At 46.9% G+C, this 19,311-nt stretch overlaps 2 protein-coding genes across 14 annotated transcripts in view; one reads left to right on the top strand and one right to left on the bottom strand.

Annotated features, from left to right (window-relative positions):
• Positions 1-11,871, bottom strand: part of KATNAL1 (katanin catalytic subunit A1 like 1) — a 39,953-nt gene extending 28,082 nt beyond the window's left edge. For 2 of the 5 annotated variants that reach the window (XM_040543892.1, XM_040543893.1), the window contains exons 1-2: positions 8,088-8,770; positions 4,816-4,991 (exon numbers count right to left, since the gene is read on the bottom strand). In XM_040543892.1, coding sequence (XP_040399826.1) covers positions 4,816-4,977 — 162 coding nt within the window. In that variant the 5' untranslated portion in view covers positions 4,978-4,991; positions 8,088-8,770. Of the gene's footprint in view, positions 1-757; positions 1,637-4,815; positions 4,992-8,087; positions 8,771-10,727; positions 11,274-11,785 lie in introns of those variants that run through there. The other 3 variants (XM_040543886.1, XM_040543888.1, XM_040543891.1) reach the window with 3 other exon arrangements.
• The window catches only part of LOC121063459, a 55,214-nt gene continuing 47,430 nt past the window's right edge, over positions 11,528-19,311 (top strand). For 2 of the 9 annotated variants that reach the window (XR_005816005.1, XR_005816004.1), the window contains exons 1-2: positions 11,535-11,800; positions 15,190-15,271. Coding sequence is in view for 1 of the 9 variants with exons in the window: in XM_040543894.1 (XP_040399828.1) it covers positions 13,035-13,042; positions 15,190-15,271 (90 nt within the window). In the remaining 8 variants the exon portion in view is untranslated. Of the gene's footprint in view, positions 11,801-12,014; positions 13,043-15,189; positions 15,272-17,051; positions 17,422-17,458; positions 18,121-18,161; positions 19,304-19,311 lie in introns of those variants that run through there. The other 7 variants (XR_005816008.1, XR_005816009.1, XR_005816007.1 and 4 more) reach the window with 7 other exon arrangements.

The following is a 19,311-nucleotide window of genomic DNA, read 5'->3' as shown; positions in this document are numbered from 1 at the left end:
ATAAGTATATATATATATAAATAAAGGAGAGCTTTGTGAGGTTAGCAAGCTGCACTGGCTCACTACCCTGTGACCAGATAACACCAGGACAAAGAACGACAGTGTGCAGAGGAGGGAGAGGAGCTGGTGATGCAGGAGGGAAGGCTAGGTGGGAAGAGCTTGGCCTCTGGGCACCAAGCAGAAAGCACATACGGGTATAAAACAGAGCTGGGTTCAGTCCTCCTTGTGATAGTTCCAAAAAAAACACCCCCAAAAAAACAAACAAAAAAACCCACCACGTTTCAGAGTTCCTCCGTATTTCAAAATCTTGCAACTCCAGTAACCTTTGGGATCAACAGCTTTTCTTCATTATATTACAGCCTGTACTTCTACACAACTTTCCACAACGTGGGTATTTTATACTCTGGTAAATGCACACAACACGTGGGGTTGTTTTTAATTGCATCGTGCTGGAACTAAGCTGATCAAGTTTCTATAAAAGCGTTTTCCAAACCTGAAATTACTGCCTGCAATTAGCGTTAGTTGTTCAACAATCTCCATCCAAAAAAAAAAAAAAATGAAAGTAATTCCCCCAACCTTACTGTCTGATCCCAGAAAGTACAGCTCCGGCATTCGCAGATCTTCACGAGCTGCCTGCTGAATATCCCTTAATTACTCATGAAGAAATCTGTGAAGTGCTAATAAAATGGGCAAGAGGCAGAAACAGCATAAGCACAGACTGACCGAAACGGGCTGAAGATTAAAAACAAAAATTAACTTTTATTCTTTGAGCAAGACCACAGCGCACCTCACCACCTCCTCCAGCAACCGTGGATGGAAAGGGCGTGTTGTTGGCTGCTCAGAGCTCTCCAAGAGAATCCCTGAATTTCTGCCTCAGCTCCGGCTCCAGCGCTCCCAGACAGCGTGCAACACGCAGCACACAGTTACAACACGCAGCAGGTTTTGCTCAACAGCCTCTGGCCTTGTTGTAAGACGGCGCTCTCTCCCGGGGGCGCGCTCAGCTGTCGTTCTGCAGCTGCCGAACTGTCACCGAAGCAGCTCCTTCCTGCAAGCCAGCTGTCTAGTAAAAAGACCACAACAGCCAAGAAACTCTCTCGGAGTAAACAGGGGGAACGTCAGAACTAGTAAAGCTCACGACGGTGGTCAAGAGAGGAAATCTAGCTTTTATTGTTGGTAAGCACAGAGAGAGATGAGTTGCTTTTGATTTTAAACGGGGCTACTCTCAGCCATTTTTTTTTAACCTCAAGCCCTTTGAATTTTCCAAAGGGTTTGAGGAATTCTCGTATCGTCACATCGCTGCTTTGGCGGGCCGCGCACTGACCTCCAGGATGCATCTTTTGTCCTTTTGAAATTCTGCAGACTGTCCCAGACTAATCATCTCTCTCCCCTACTCAGCACTGGTTCTGATGCCTGGGATGCAGCATTGCTCCAAGTGGAGCTGCACCATTAAGTCGTTCCCAGCGGAGCAGATGATGCATGTTCATGTTCCTTCTCCTCCTAATTATCCTCTCCGTGCCAAGCACATGAACTCCTGGAAATCATGGTGCCCAGTTTCACAGCCGAAGCTGTCTGTGCTGTGTGGAATACAAGCTACCAAATACTCGGATCGTAGCACTGAGTTATTCTGTCCAGACCAACCCGTAGGAATATGAAAACGATGACACCTAGGCAAATAGAGGTGGATCAACAGTGTTTGGGAGTCTGACCCCAAACCCTACCTAGTTCTGGTTCACCTCTGCTCTACATCCCTCAGAAAACTGCTGGCAAAATCCTCTGTAGTACACGAAGCAACGAGTCAGATTCACTTAGCACGAGGGAGCTGCCCAGGATGGTGCACCCCTACGGAGAAGTGACCGTATGGGGAGAACAACGCTTCAGATCGGGCGTATGAGTTGGTCAGCTGCAGCGGCACGGCTGTAACTGCACTTTGAGGTGTGTTACCTTTACAGACATTCCTATTTTAGGAGGGAACGTGTACGCAAACACCTGAAACTGAGTTCCCGACCTGAGAAGTGGAAAGAAAAAACACCCTGTTCACAACCACACAGGAAAAAAAGGGCACGCCCCATGCTGCCAGCTTTCCTCAGCGTCCATTTCCCAGGAATCCTTCAGGGGGTTCAAGGAGGAAGGCAGATTGGGAACATGCATACAGACAGCAGATCCCAAAGAAGAACTGGTTTAAATAATAATCTTTTCTTCTCCTTTAAGCACTTACCTACGTGCACATTCACGCCATGGACCGCTCCCAACAGTTAAAGCTCTACCTACCCAGAGAATGCCAAACTCCACCTCCAGCAGGTACCAGTGGCATTATCCTCCTCAGGTTCATCAGAGGATGAAGAAACCAAAGTGACTAAAGAACAGGTTTGTTCCATATTCCAGGTGAGACAGAATTTAAGGTAAAAACCCATCAGCATTCGTCCCCTTAACCACAACCTGAGGTTGTTTTGCTTCTGATGCTACTTACAAGAGGACACAAGGGCGGGAGAATATTCTAATTTTGTGCATTACTGGGTTAGACCTGAATTTTGATAAATCTATGTGTACAAATTCCGGTGATGTAAATTTTTCTTTCACTTTTCTCATAAGAGGCAGCGTGTCTGACAGGTACTGCTGACTGGAAGTTTGGAGGCAGCCACCACTGGAGCTGGAAAGCAGTGTTAACATCCAGATCATCAGAGTCCCTCTTACTCTGTCCCAGTGAGTGAGAAGGCACTGCAATTATTTATCTAGGGTGGGTTAGAAAGCACGTCTACCTCTCCAGGTCCCAGCAGAAAAGGGGCAGCTATGGAAAAGCTGGCGATTCCAGGGTTATCATTTGCTCCCAGGGCTACAGGTAGTCCCATCAATTAAAGACAAGGCAAACAGCCTTGGGATGAAGAACAATATATTTTTTTCCACCCCATGCTTCTTATTCTTTGGTATTTGTCCCTGAGCCAAGGGCGGCACCAGTAATTGCAAAGCTATACTCTGACCAAGCTTATCTACCACCGCTGCGTTAGAAAGCTTCAGAACCAGCAGGAGCACACAGCATGACAGGCACTACCCCACCTGCTGCTGATCTTTCTGGGGATAGCTCTCTCTATAGTGTAAGGGACACTGTTGGGGCCATTCTGTTTTTATATAAAATGGGGTAATTTCTGAGACGGTGCCAACTTCAGACCCTCTGCTAAGGAACCAGCTGCCTTCCCCAAGGAGTAAACCTGCAGACTGTGTTACTGGCCCCTTTTAACATGAGGCTTGTATGCAGTGTACAGCATCCAATCCACGGTGCACAGGCTTCTCTGAAGCAGTTGAAACAACACCATGTCACGAGACTTGAAGTAATCTTCACAAGACAAGAGCTGTTAAAAGCTTAATGGAAGAATCGATGTAATCAGAGGAAACACGAAATACTAGAAGTGAAGACAATGCAGAGATACAGCTGCAGAACAAGGAACAAACTCATGCTCTACCTTCATGTCAGCTACAACCTCAGCAGGAACTAAGGACATGAACATCTCTCTGTACCAGAATGGCCAGGGGCAAGGAGGAGCTTGAATCCATACACCTGAATGCGAGTATCTCCTAGCCAACCTTCAGCTTGTCACAGCATCAAGACAGCTAGGCACTATCACTGCTGCCTGTCCGCACACATACTTTGCAGGCAACATCTTAATAAGCAAACAGACTTTTACGGTTTCATGATAAAGACCTATGAGCAGAATGTGATTAGAAAATGATTGCCAACAGTTTTAGCTGTCGGTATTCAAAAAATGTCAGACACTTAATGCACAAAATCATGACCAAAGCACCTGCTGCAATAAACATAAAAATTTGCTTCCATTTTAAGTGACATTAGATAAACACCAATATTTGGAAAAACACTCCTTGAAATCTTCTCTTCACCCACTGCAGAATTTTATCTTCTGTAAAGGGGTTCTTTCAAAAATAACATTTACGCACCGTGATTTTTTTTCCCTTCGATATACCTTCACATGTTTATCCTCCGAATATTATTATTGTTATTTCAGATGGAGTGCATTTTCTACAATGAAAAACATACACATGTAGAAGGGTGATGTATGCGATACATGATCCAGACTAAGAGTATTACTTGGGGTTTTAGAAACCTGATCCAAATTTGTACATTGTAGAGTCATAGCTACCTGCTACTCAGACAACCGCTCTGCTGATGCTAACCCATTCACAGAACCACAGAATATACCAAGTTGGAAGGGACCCACAAGGATCATCAAGTCCAACTCCTGGCTCCACACAGAACCACGTAAAAATCAGACCATGTGTCTGAGAGCGTTGTCCAAATGCTGCTCAAACTCTGGCAGCTTGGTGCCGTGACCACTGCCCTGGGGAGCCTGTCCCAGTGCCCGACCACCCTCTGGGTGCAGAACCTTTCCCTAACCCCCAGCCTGACCCTCCCCTGTCCCAGCTCCACGCCGTTCCCTCGGGTCCTGTCGCTGTCCCCAGAGAGCAGAGCTCATTCACTCACATCTTAAGTTTACTGGACAAAAGATAAAACAGCAAGGAGAAGTCTTCAGCGAAACAGTTTTGCCAAAGAAAGCAATCACACACAAACAGACCAGTGATCAGCCAAACATCGCAAGTGAAAGCAAAAAGATGTTCAATGAGAACAAAATGATTCCTTTTAAGTACACCATAAGAAATACTTCCCCATAAATATCAACCAAATATTGTGAAGAAAATGTTAAAAACTTGGTTGAAATGTACATCCTCTACAGCACAGAAGTTTTGGGATGTACAGCGTACTTTACAAATATCAGGTAAGAGTGTCCAGGCAGCCTTACTTCACCTTACCTGTTGCCATTTGCCCTTTATCGCTGGATCTCTGATCGACTGGCAGTGTCTCTGGATCTGTTGGATTACACCCTGGTAATATACCATAGAGGAGTCATAATTCCCAAGGAGCGCGTATTCTCTTCCCTTTTTGGCATTATCGCAGATCTCTGCTAAATTCATCTTCGCTCAGAAGTCTAAAAAAGAACACAATCATCAGAAAAATTGCAGACTCTAGAATAATACAGACCACGAAACTCCGGTTTTGTTGTTTCTCTCACAGCTGAATGGTGTCTTTTTTTTTCTTTACCAGTCATTTACCTCTCGGAGTACTTCTTTACCAAATTAAGGTTAGAAGTCATACGTCACAATTCTTTTACAGTGATTAAAAACCAAACAAACACACAAAAAGTTGATACAACTTCTTCATTTACTTTGGTCCCAATCCTGTTAAATTAACGTAAGAAAACTAAATGCCCTGCCCACACTGAACTTCAAGGCCTTAACCAGCCAAACTTCCACTCGCAGATCACCACAATATATTAGTGCATGAATCACAGATCACACGAGGCATTAAATTGCTTTTTAAGCTGGTGGATCCTATACGTGCCTAAATGCTCTGAGCAGCACCAGAGAAGTCCGCGCTTAGCTCTTTCAAGAGCCCTCACCCTAATGAGACTACAATGCAGCTGAATGGCAGCTCCGCTACAGGCAAAGCTGAGAACCTCCTTCTGCTTAAATACTCCTGCGAAGTACTCCAACGTCCACGTGTTGACTTGCACCTTTTCGTTAAATTTAACGTGTCACTTGGGGGTTTATGGCAGTTCAAGGCTTCTTAAAACAGCAATTCTCAGAGCACCACCTTCCCCTAGCCCCCAGAACAATTTAAGGTTAATATTTTTACTAGCTTTTTCATATATAAGCAGCAAATCACAGCACAGCTTGAAGGCAAACCCGTAGTCCAACTTCTCCAGGCTGGAAGAAGGCAGTATTAAACCACACGCTCTCAGGCAAGGTGTGTTGGACAGAGTGGTTTGTATCTCACGTTCAAGATGCAAGCGATGCCTGCCCCTTTAGTTTACCTGAATCCCCCACAACCCAACACCTAGGGCCTTCCCACCCAAAACAGCATCAGCTCCTGTGCCACGACGCAGAACATGGGGTTCCTCCACATTCACCCCGATGGAGACCTGTGGAAATCCAAAATAACCTTCAGGTTCATAGCTCTGCAAGGCGAAGCCGCATCCTCCCAGCGAAGCCACCGGAGGCTGCCACCCATCCCCAGACCCAGGGCCACCTCTGCTTCTCCTTACTGAAGACCGTCCCAGCAAGAACCCGCTGCTTGCCCGTAAGGAAAACGCTCCTCAGCCCCCCGGATGTTTTCCATTTCTAAGGAACCGCTGCACTCAATTCCTAGAAATCCGTAATATTATGAAAAGAACACGTAGCTCCTTCAGCAGTCTGTTGGTTCTGTTCAGGACAGCCGGTTCCCACCTTGCTGTGCGTGTTTAATTCCCTGTGGCCCTAAGAAGGCTGACCCTCACGTCTGGATCCGCAGTCCTGCTCGCAGGAGGAGATGGCCCCATCATTTTGGTGGGAGCTGGGCCACCCTACGGCACTCAGGAGGGCGCCTGGAAAGCAGGAGCTAGAAAAGCTGGAAAGCAGGAGGTAGACAATTTTACATTTGGAAGGAAACGCCAGAAGAACGTCCCATTTCCTCCAGCAGCTCCAAGTTTGGGGGCTTCTGCCCTCGTGCTTGTGACGCAGAAGCTCAAGCAAGAGCTCGGTGCCTGATGCACGACACCACAGGGTTCCCACACACCCACAGCACCGAAGCTTGGAGCTTACGGGGAAGTCACTGGATGTACACACGTGCTCCTAAAGACAGGAGAATGCCCATCAATGCCTCCAGAGGCAGAGTGACTAGCTGAATCTCTGGGATTCAGGCACTTTGGTTCTACCCATCACCTTTTCTAGGCACCAGAGCAGATGCTATAGACCTGAGGTGTCCCTAACATCACCCGTATATACCTGAAACATGTTGGAAACCTGCAGCTGTGGACCTCAGTCCTAAAGCAGCACTCGGGCAGTGCTGAGGACCTAGTGCAAAAAGACTGCCTCCTTTAAACTAATGGCCCCAAAATAGTTTAAACAAGTTCCAAACCTCTTAAACCCATCAGCTACGGCACTCTCAGTTCAAAATAGCCAACTTCCAAAGCGAGTCAGAACAAATATATCCAAAATTAAGGGGAAAAAGAGTTCTTTTGGGGAAGGCACTTTCCTGGATGGTTTTCTGAACAACCCCCTGCTGCAGCGCCAGGGGTGGGAGGAGGTAACGAGATTTAGGTATGGATTTTTTCCATGCTATACATGTATTTTTATTGTCTGTTCTACATCATATAATGGAGTTCACACATTGTATACACCGAAGAAACCAGAAATAGAAAATGTATAGTTCGTGGTTTTTGCTTTGTTTTTAAATATTTGTTTTTCGCAGCCACGTATTTTAAGAAGATGCACAGCGAGGGACGAGCGTTGTCAGGCACCCTCAGACCAACTTACACGTTCCTCGTGACACCAGCCCTCCATCCGACCGCGGCGTGGCTCCGTCCTGCACCAGACCGTGACAGCTCCACGGCACGCCAAGGTGCCCTCCGAGATCCCTCAGCTCACGGATCATCGACGAGGAGAGGCGTTACAGGCATTCACGTCGGCGGAGCGGCCACACGCAGGGTCTTAGCCCACTCGTTAAAAACCCTGCCGCAGCAAGGCTAAAAGGTCGCGGGGGATATTAACCGCCGTGCTTTGGAGCATAAGCCCGGCTGATCCATCCCTAGCCGGGGTCAGGAGAGAGTTTTTCTCACGACTGAGCGAGATCCAAAATTTGGTCTGTAATATATCCGGTCTTCAACTCAACTCGCGTCCTTCTCTGACCAAAATACACCCAAGCAGACCAAAAATTTTCCGCAGCTCCCCGAGACTTGTGGCCACACGGCTTCACCTCGTAGCAGCTGAACTGCCCGACTGGGCAGCTGAACATCTGGAAAAGCCCGGGCAGGCACGGATGAAGAGCTGTTACTAATTCTGCTTTTCGTTTTCAGCACATCAGCCACACAGCGTGGCGCTGGGCGTCCCGAAACGCAACGTGAGAGCACCACCTTGCTGGCATCCAGCACCACCACCACGCTCCTTCCCCAGCAGGGGCAGCCCTCAGCACCGGGACGTTTTTCACGTGGAGCAAAGCAAGGAAGGCAACTCCGTGTTAAGAGGCTTCAATTTTTGGACATACCCACCTTTCACTTGCACCCATTTCTACTGCCAGAGCCTAAGGAGTGAACTGGTGGTTGCTCCTTTCTTCTTACTGCTTGGAAGCTTTTCCTTGCGATTAATCTAAAGCTGCCCTTCTTAGTTTAAGGCCACACTGTTCTTCTAAGTCAGCTCTGACCAGTTGCAAACATACTCCTCTCCTTCAATCGTAATTTCATTGAACATAGCCCAACAGTCTTATTTTCCATCTTTCCCTTCAAGGTCAAAATTGGTTAAAATAGAGACACGGAACAGTATGACAACAGGGCCTTACCTGGAGAGGCATAACCTGCAACACTAACTGGAATGATGTCAGAGGAGGAAAAAACATTTTCACCACATCACCCGCAATCCCCAGCAGAAGCCTGCAGAAGCGTATTTCTATCAGACTGTATTTCTTCATGTGCCTGATTTATTTTAATTGAGTTTTACGGATGTTGCTCAAAGATGCAATTCCAAAAGAAATTAAATAAACCTCGCCCGTTCTATTAGAAAGATCATCGCCTTCATTTTGGATGTGGGCGCAGAACCGCTGGTCTTCCCTTCCCGTAACTGACCGGCCGTGCTCAGAAGCAATCCCTGATGCCGCAGACAATTGTCAGGCGTTACGTTGGCACGCCAAAACCAACATTTTAACCCATCGCTGTCCGACGAAGCACAAACAAACAGCAGGGCTTGCCAAGTCCCGCAGCTGAATTATTTTTTCCTTTCTCTAGTAACTTGGCTTTGCTTAAATTTGCTTCGTGGCCCTGGATGGGGACTAATGATTCTTACCTCACAGCATCCCAACTTCTTTTTGGTTTATATATATGTATGTATGTATGTGGTTCTTTTTGTTATATATATATCTATATACACCTGTGGTTCAGTTCCAGCAGGTCTGGATTTAAAGGGTGATTCAAGGAGCCATTTAAATAAAGATAAAAAGTGTGCTCTAAGATTTTTTTATGTTCTTTTTTTTTTCCTTTTGCTGTGCACATCAGCAGTGGCACGTACGGATACAAACACAGCACTGGCAGCAGCGCTGGCGGCTGCAGCAGGTAATGCCATCAGAGCGTTCCCTCCTCTTCAGACGTGTCGCTTTGAAGAGCACACACTGAATAAAGTGTGTGCACACCCTGGTCCAGGAATCCCAGCACTGAGGGGACTGTTTTCTGTCAACCAGTGTTCGGCTTCTTTGCACTGAAACTCTGTTGTGAAATAGAGTTAATAGGGAATGCACGTGGGTGTCAAACAATGTGTGTGTGGATTCTTCTGAGAGCTAACTTAAAATATAAAGGGGAAAAAAATCGTCAAACGAAGTAAAAACAATCACCACAAGTTAATGGAAATCACAAATATACAACAAACCACTGAGCAAGCTGGTCAGTGCTTCAGAGATAACATGCTATTGCACTGAACAGTGAGCATACTGGAGAATGAAATGACCATGCGCAAAGCCCCTGAACTACAGTTTTCTGAAGAACTAGAAAGAGAAGCACCAGAGACTGCTGTGCTGCTCCTAAGACTGACTTCAAACTATATTCTCCTCCCAGGCACCTTATGTGCCAACTTCAGGTATGCCCACAACCACATCTGCACTACTTCAGGTGATGAGGTGCTCGTCACCCAGGCTAGGTAACAGAAATGAAAATGGCAAATACAAGCTCTGTGGGGCACTCAAGTGGACATAACTCCACACACACGTGGGTTACCTTGGGAGAAGATTACCATCTTCCTTACTGTCATGGCCCCGCTGGCCCACGCACCTCTCTTCCCTATGGCACGCTCTCCTGGGCTTCTGGCATTAGCGCCACACCAAACCCAAACCAGCATCAAACGTCCATGCGGTACCAACCCTGAGGTGGTGGATCCCTTCCCCGACAGGATGCAGGGCTAAGATAACCTGAAGGCTTTTATAGGGCCTGCCCGGAGCTCAGCCCAACTCAGTAATCCCTCTGGCTCCTTGCGGAGCCACCTGCATCTCTGCACATCACACGCATAAGCGCTTCTGGCAGAGAAAACATGCCACCAAAGACTCCCAAGATGGGTCTGTGCAGAGCCAGCTCGGGTTCAAAGCGTTTATTAGGTCAGGCTCTGAGCCAGGGTAGTTAAACTGCTTCTGCACCTGGCCCTGGATACGGCACATCCATGTTCCCACACCGCTGCGGCTCCTCAGCCCTGCCAGCCTGCAGCCAGCTCCGCACACATTCAGTTCTGGTGCTGCTACATTCCTAGCGCAGCCGATCTGCAAACCAGATAAACTTTCCATGAATAATTGCAGGTTTAATGGACTCGCATGTGTTTATAACCCTGACTCATAAGGTCAGAATTTAGGCCTGGATGCTTTTCCTCCTTTTGAATTCCCATTTGAATGCTGGAGAATTGGCTCCTTAGGACTATGACTGCATATCTTTTGGAATTTTGCTTTTTAAAAATTCTTTTGAAGAATGCATTCATTAAGTAGAAGAATTTTGAAGAATGTATTCTACGGATGTATTCTTTAACATGTGTATTTATATACATCCTGCTGTTAGTGCTACAGCCTTCAAGTCATTGGATTCCTCAGCTCATCACAAACAGAATGAGTTGTTCTGCAATTATTTACATAGAAAGCCACAGATAAAGGCCTATTGTTATTTCCCTACCTTCCAGTTACTTTTCAATCTTGAGACTGTGACTGGCTCAGGGCAGGATCCGTTCCTTCACAAGCAGCTCAAAAGCCAAATCTCTGTGAGCAGAACACTTCTGTGGGAGCATGCTGCTGCAGAGGCAGTCACTCCTGCAGTACAGCAAGTGCCAAGAGCTGCTGAGAATGTGTCCGACATTGGGGAAAGGGAGAAGGAGAAGGAGGGAAACACCTTCAGCTGCAATAAAAATCAAGCACCCACTGGACAGAATCCCATCTCTGAGCCAGTTAATGCTGCATATACATGTGAAACTGTGCAGAACTGGAATAGACGCTCAATGTTAATACCCAAAGGAGCACTACTGCAGCGACGCTTGCACGATACCGCTCTGCAGGAAAACTAAAAAAAAAAACCACACTTCCACACAGCATGCCTGCGATAAACACATATATTTTAAATATCCCCTAGGACGGGAGCTGCGGTTTTATTTCCCTGCCCCTCCCCACGCCTGTTGCAGACCAGAAGGACAACATCAAACCCATCACCAGGGGTAACGGGGGGGGGGGGGGGGGGGGGGGGGGGCAGCAAACACGCAAAAAAATCCAAGAGGCACGACAAAACCCCGCAGTTTTAACAAATAACGAAGAGCCTGCGGGCGTTAATACCCCCTCACGGACCCCCCCAGCCCCAAATTCCCCTCTTCTAGCCCCCAAACCCCCTCCTCTGGCCCCAAAAAACCCCTCCCCAAGCCTCCTGCCCCTCCATCCCCTCACAGGGGGGTCGGGTCCCCCCCCCCCGGCCCCTCACAGCCCTCAGCGAGGGCAAAGCCGCTGCGCCCATCCCTGCGCATGCCCGCTGGGACTTGTAGTACCCGCCCGCCTCCTCCCCCCTCAGCGCCCAGCGCGCGGCGGCGGCCGCGGGACTACATTTCCCAGCAGGCTCCGCGGGAAGCTGCCCCCCACCTCCCTGTACACCCCCCCCCCCCCAGCTTCTTCCCTCAGCGCTGCCGCGGGGCCGAGCCGCCTCGGGCAGTGCCTTGAGGGACCGCCGAGGGGCCGCCGGGGCCCCGCCGTTACCTCGGGAGCAGCGGGGTGCGTGGCCGGGCGCCGGCGGAGCGGGGAGGGGGGCGCGGCCCCTTCGGCTCGGCCACACCGGGGGGAAACGGGGGGGGGGGGGGGAGGATGGGCGACGGGCAGTTGCCATGGCGGCGGTGGAGGGGGCGGGGCTTCCAGCAGGGGGCGGGGCCTCGCCTCAGGGGCGGTGGGCGGGCTCGGGGCCGGCTGAGGGCGGCCGGTGCTGGCCCCTGGAGCGGGGGAGGGCTGAGGGGAAATATTCCCTTTATCCCCCATATACCCCTTACGGGGGGATTTGGGGTCGTGGTGAGGTGTTTTCGGCCAGCTGGAAGGAAATTAGGAGCCCCCCCGCCTGCTGGAGGGTGGCTGGAGGTGTCGTGTACATCCCCCCCCCTCCCGCTGAGAGCCGTTTTTGCGGTCGTTTTTGTGTGGTGATGGAGGAATAAAATTTGGGATTTGCCTGTTCTGGCACCAAAGTGGCACCTGGTGAGGGTGGAAAGCACACGGGCTGACCCAGGTTGTGGTGTCTGAGGGTGAACATAACCTTACATTTCCGAGCACCCGTCGCCCAGCCCCTGCGGGCAGCCTCTGAGGGAGGCGGTGCCCGTACAAACCTCTCCCAGGGCACAAACCCCTCCGAGGGTGCAGCTTCGCTGTTAACACAAAGCAGCCCCTGCCTGCATCGCCACCAGAAAGGGCAGACCTGCCCGCCTCTCATCTTGGCCGGGCTTTCCTGTTTATTTACACAGCAATAACCCTGCTGTTGCCATCTGGCGAGGCGTGCCTGGGCTCCAATGCGGCCGAAAGCCCATTATGCCCCTCGCAGAAAAGAGCTGGTTTTCAGCGAGGTCAAGGTCCTGACCCTACAGAGCCGCGCCAGGCACGAGGAAGACGAAGATGTGGAGGCAGAAGGAGCCCGTTCGGATCACAGCCGCCCCGAGCTGCCTTTCTGTGTGCAGCTGCTCACTGCCGCAGCTCACTCGTGACAGCTCTGAGAGCGTCCCACTAACCATGATCTGGTGATAGCTCCCAACGGCGGCATGTGATTTCTCTGGAAAAATGTAAATTGTTATCTTAAGGTAGCAGCCTGAGGTTGCGTCTCGCAATAAGAGCCTCAGAAATGTTAACTGACACGAGTGAAAAGAGCAGGGACTGAAGCTAATGCTCGGGACGCCTCTTAAACAATACAGCATGTGTGGATGTGTCACTCATATATGTACATTGCTTCCCTCAAAATCATGTGGAGATTCTTATGCCTTTGTGAGTATTTTAGAACTGGAGCCAAAATCGTGATGAATTCATAACAGCTGCAACTCTGGCTTCCCCTTTTTCCAGATTTCTTCAAACTTGCCTGCCCATGACTCCAATTCCTGCTGTTTTTTCACATACCCAAAAGCGTAGATGCTGTGCAGACCTTACAGAGCTCAACGCTTTTTGAAGGGGGAGCAGATCATAAGCAGCCTGCCCCCCTGTACCACCATAAATATCCATTCCCACAAGGCTCTATACCTCTGATCCCATTAGACGACACATGAACTGCTTTGTCTGAGGATCGTATCCCTCAACTGGGAAACTGTGACACAGAGAAGGTTGGGTAGTTAGTCATAACCTCTCTCTGTTGTTTCTTTTATTTTTTTTCCCTTCAACTTTTTCAGTAATACTTCAGTCAAGTTGGGCTGCTTCCTAGTGGCATCGGGTACCCTTGCTCCCACTGATTTCCCTCTGAAAAGTAGTTGCTGAACGCCGTAGCAATACCTGAGTCGCCCTGGTTGGACCCCTCAGAGGGAAAGTTTGTTTTGGGAAGCATTGGTCTGCGTATTTTGCCAGGATTTGCTAAGGATTGGGACAGCAGGAAGGGAACCACATCTCCAAGCTCCCACCCCTGCACATTAGCTGTACTTCAGGATCATAGGATAACTGAGACTGGAAGGGGCCTCAGGAGGTCGTCTAGTCCAGCCTCCTACTCTTTTTCATGATCGAGCTTGTAGCCGTACTGCTGCGTGGTCTCTGGTACAAGAAATGACAAAAGGAGGGGGAAGGATTAACAGGCCATCGAGAATTCATAAATTTGTTAATAAAGTAAAAGAATGGTAATCATGAGGGTGATATTTCATAGCTTTTACTACTGCGATGATCAGACAAACTCCAGCATATTTGGCTGGAGAGACCCAAGAAATATTGCTCCCCCGACCCTCTGTTCTGCCTCCTTACTGAAGCTTCCTGCCCCCACAACAGTCCCTGGAATGGAAACCACTAATGTTTCTAATCCATTTTAATACAAAATATGGCATTAAACTCATCTTTATCAGCAGTTTAAGCTAATTTGCTGGACCTTGTATCGAAACAGCTGGGACTTGTGCACGTATTTCATTTCAGCAACTCTGCTGTCAGGCAGTAATCTCAGGCAGAGGGAAGGTACAAAATTTCTGTGCGGGGGTGACACTCCAAACCACTGAAACTTTTTCTACTATGAGTGTGTTTTCGTGGCTTGCGTCCTTTTATTTTTCGGTGGAGGCTGTATACCTAGCAGTTCTGGGTAAGACATGATGTTGGTGGGTGTCAGCAGCTGTGGCTAGATGGGCTCCAGCTGTGCTGGTGGAGAAGGGCATTACTCACAGCCAAGCCCCAGAGACTTATCATGCCCCTTTCAGCGATCTGCAAATCTGCCAGCTGAGCTGATTGCATGCCCTCTCTCTCTGATTTATTCTAGTCAGTTCAATCAGAAGCTGATATAAATTAATGTAGCTCTTTTGCTGCGAATGTTTGATTTGGTTCAAAAGTGTCTCTTAAGCTAGAGTAATTGCAGACTCTGTCAGATAAGTTTAGAGCTATCCACGCTTAGGGTCTGTGTCAGATTAGCAAAACTGGTTTCTACTTTGATTTGGTTATTGTTACATAAATTCTGTAGACTGCGTCTAACTCAGATGGCTGGTACAGGCATTTAGGACAAAGTTGCAGGGATCTTCATTTGTAACCTTCTCCCACGCACAAAGTTCTGCAGGAGGAGGTTGAAAGCCTATGAGGCATCTATGAATTATCAACTGCCCTTCGCTTTTGTCTTTCCTTCCCCTCACAATTATATTTAACTAGACTACCAGCATTATTATGCCTTCATGATATTGTTTAATGCTCACGTGCAAATATAACTCTACCAAAGGTCTTACAGGTTGCATTGAGAAATGCTGTAATAATGGGAGGTAAAAAAATGTAGGGAAGCAATAAGGAAAAGAGGGAGCATGTAACATATTCATGGACGTTAACCTTCTAAGGGAAGTTATGTACAACTCAGTAAAGGCATCAGTAGACACCCTCTGTTAATTTCCATGCACACATAGTAATTCTTCTGCCTATGTGTTTTTGTTGTATGATATTTATCAGAATGACGCATCCATGAATTTCTCTTCTAGGAAAGAATGTCAGAGCCTGAACCTCCAGAATCTGTGGTGGAGGGGCAACGCAGAAGGGTATAGCCAACATCTTTCACACAAGGTACATCTCAAATGCTATGGATTGTTAACAAAGAACAGTTCAAGGGAAAGCAGTTCATTTTCAAATGAGACTTCAATTTAGCCAGAAAATGAGAGTAGACATGGCCATAGTTTATTGTATTTAATTGGTGACACGTGGACATCTGCCTTGTAGACTTGTGCATCTGAATTAGCCTTCCTCTTGTTTTTTTCGTAGTGGAGAGAGAGGGAGGTACTTCCCTCTTTGACCAAGGTGGACTGTGTCCTGACTGTGTTTAATATTTTTTCCAGTGCTATTGAAGAACTTAGCCAATCACCATAAATGTGGGTGTTTGCAACTGTAGGTGCATAAAGTTAGATGAGAGGAGTACTACCTAAGGTGTTTGTTGCATCATTAGAGCCACAGAGAGAAAAATATGTCATGATAGTTATGACTAGGTTGATTAAAATGATGAAGAACGAGCCAGTGACAAATTAATGAAAAATATGGGTAGAAAAAAATGTACATCTCTGAGATGGGTTGAAATAAGCTCGCAGTAGGTTGGAAAAAAAAAAAAAAAAAAACAGTAATTCTGCTTGGAGTCTTTGGACAGAAATTGAAAGAATTATCAGAAATTAGGATAGTGAGTTTCTTTTCTGTGTATACTTAATATGCAGAAGCATTTTGCATCTGCTACAGTATTAGTCTTTGGAGAAGGATTAAGAAAGCAGTTTACGGAGGTCAAAAAGAGAGTAAGGCTTGGACAGAAACCTCAGAGAAAGTGGAGCCAGGCCCATGAAGCTGCATGTCAGCAATTGTTACCTGAAAACTGAGGGCAGGAAAAGAAAAATCCGGTCACATCATCCCAGCCCTGTGACAGGTCACCAGACAGTGTAAAGTGGCAGAGTTGGTGGCAATTTCATCCGTGTGCGAGGGCTGACAACTAAGAATAAATCTATGATGCACGATTAAGCAAAAAAATATTTGGCAATATAATTCTTCTGTGGTGGGGTGTGGATTTTAGACTGCTTTGCTAACAATACAACACTTCTGGAGTTGCACGCAGTCTGTCCCACTGCAGTGATTTTAAACCTCATTGGCCAGTTTCTACTACATTTGAGAAAAGGGTGGAAGCCTTAACGATAACTGAGTTCCTTTTAGTTTTCAGTAAGTGGCCTGGTAGAAAGCGTGGGCTCAGCTGGTGCCTCCGCTGAGCACAAGGTAGGCAGGACGTAGCTGTTAAATATTTCATCTGGCAACAAGCTGCCCAGCCAGCGTGCATAAAGTGACTGACCGCTCCGCGCTGACTGCTGCTTGCAGCACCCACTTCTGTGCACGGTTGTGGCGTTACGCATGACCCGCAGGCAGCTGTTTTACTGAAGTATGAGGGCTGAGGGGAAACGATCACAGAACCATAGGATGCTAGCCTTCCGTAGTTTGAACCAAACTGTTATCTCAGTCGAGCCGGTTAACTCAGACACAGGCATAAATTTAAGTCATGCTGGTATGTATTATTCTCCTTCCCCTGGAAATATGTCTCTGACTTAAACGTGGAAGTTTCAAATGAGGGAGCGGTTGGGCAGCTTTTTTTCACGCACTGCTCGGATGTGGAAACCAGTAGAATAAACAAAGCATGGTCTAATACGTATTAATGCCTTGTCCAGCATCCTCCATTTCTTAGGCATTTTAGATCCAGTTCTGCAGTGTGGGATTTTAGAAGATGAATTGGCTTTAACAATCCATTCCTGTAAACACGTTCGTCCAGAGTAGGAGATAGCTACGTCCAAAAAGTGTCCTTTAAAGTATCAGAAATCCTTTTCAGGATTGTCTTGAACAGTCCTTTGAACAGTGCTGTGAGCAATGGCAGTGAAGGTGGTTATGTACAGAGAAAAATACACTGAAAATTTGTGTTCTGGCGTGTGGCTAAGAATCAAGAATGTGCAAGTCAGGAGTGCAAGAGGTAAGCAAACCAATGCCCATGAATCAAAAACAACTTTTGTCATTTATCCATAACTTCTCACTGCCATCAAGTAACGTGTAAAAAGTTCTGAGTGGATAGGAGCAATGTACTAAATGGCAAAATGTAATTACCAGAACGTAATTAGCCAAAATCATCCACAAAAACTTCTAAAAAGTGCTTATGGAGAACAAAAAAATGGATAAGATATGCTGCTGATCATTTCAATAATCACTTTGTCCCTTTCTGGTCCTCTAATATGATCACTGTAGGGAACATGCCGTGGTTTCCATGTGAACGACTTAATCTGGTTTGTATTTTGAGAGTAAAATTGGGAATCTTATTTTAACTTTAAAGTTTGGACCGCGTGTGGAAGATGTGCATTTCTTAACTTTGTTCGTTTATCTAACAAATGAGAAACATTATTGTGTCAGTGGAGGGTCAGTGGCGCAAAGACAGTATCTGTAAAAGAACAGACATTGTTATCATAGCTTCAGTTAAACATATTTCAAATTATTATAACATCCCATTCACATTCTCGGGGGAAATATTCACTGCATACGTTTAAACATCTAACTTACATGCCTAAATTAGGAGGCTTGTCTCCCTAGATGCCTTGCATAGTTGAAGGAGTGAGAGAGAGGTTCCTCCAGGGAGCAATTCAGACTATGTTAGCGAGGCTTCTGCTCTGAATTATCATCTGGAGGAGCCTCTTCAACTTTGAGTGCTGTTCTGTGCTATTCTTTGCATCTTTTCCTTGGCAACAAAACCGAGTTAGCTGATCTCCACCCCTCAACACTTGTTCTTGCTTTTGCTTATCACTCTGTTGCTTGTGCTGGTACAGCTGTTTGTGCAGTGGCACCGCCGGATAGGCTGGTGAAATCAGCTGGATTAAAAGGCACCCTGAGAAAGAAGTCGTTGCTTTTCACCCAGACCACATCTCTGATCTGGTGCGTTGTACGATCTTGTAAACAGTTAAACCTACATATCCGAGGCAGCAGGGAGCTTTAGCAAGAGGCAGCAATTAATCAAACTCTGGGACGTGTTTGCCAAGTGTCCTACCAAGAAAAAGATGTATTCAACTTCAGGATTTAAGTAAAGGAGACTACGTCCTTTATCAAAGCATGTCTGTTTGTGTATGTGATTTTTATACCATTAGTGTTTCACAAATATCCTGGAGGTCTGTTATAGTTTGCATCGCTGTATGAAAGAGATAAGCTAACCTTATGTCTGTGTTATTCACGTAAAAATGGCCATCATTTACAAACAAAGTAGCTTACAGGATTTACAAATGTACCATGAAAAGGTCTGCTGAACTTTAGAAATTAACCTAAAAGCACGGGGTAGCCGCTAACACAGAGCAACTGCAGTCAGGCTTGAGTAGCAGAAGTTACCTGCCCTTCAGCCAAGAGTTGCTGATGTTCCGTCAGAGACACACTCAATGCAATTTACCTAAATTTAATGATTTACAGTGCAGATATCTGCACACGAGCTAGCCGCCTTAGATTCCTTTCAAAATCGCTGGAAAACCTGACCTTTTGGGTGGTGCTTCAAAAAACCTCTGCTAGATACCTGCTGCATGACAAAAATGAAGCAGTTCTGTAAGGCCGTGACTGCAGAGGGAGGCAGGTTGCCTTTGTCAGACGTGAAATAGCGGCGTTGGGCCAGCTGAATCCCACCCGCTGGTCCTCGTACACAGCACCACAGACCACAGACTACACTCACACCCAGCTGCAAACGTGACAGACTAAAACTTCATTTTCTGATTATTAAAAGCCCTTCCAGTTCAGAGGGATTTACTGCCACCGGTGACTACCGCTGGGACACTTTTGCAGTCTCTAGCAGTTAAGATATTTAACGTTGGTATAGAATTAACTATCGTGTTTTAAAGCAGTATGCTTTTAAAACAATTAGGAACGCTGGCCACAAACCCAGTGAGCTGAGAGAATGGTTAATGGCTTGTAATGGTTAATAATTTTACATGGTATCTGGGGCGCTGCTTTTTAAAGTTGTGTAGCCATCAGGATAGGCTTCTTAATAACCTGTGAAGAGATTGTTTAGTTACATATTTATCTATGACATTCCATATGCATTTATCTATGACGTGACCTGGCTAATTGCTTCT

The sequence above is a fragment of the Cygnus olor genome, chromosome 1, assembly GCF_009769625.2.
Source record: "Cygnus olor isolate bCygOlo1 chromosome 1, bCygOlo1.pri.v2, whole genome shotgun sequence".
In the NCBI taxonomy this organism is placed as follows: Eukaryota; Metazoa; Chordata; class Aves; order Anseriformes; family Anatidae; genus Cygnus; species Cygnus olor.
This window is presented reverse-complemented; position numbering and strand designations above follow the sequence as displayed.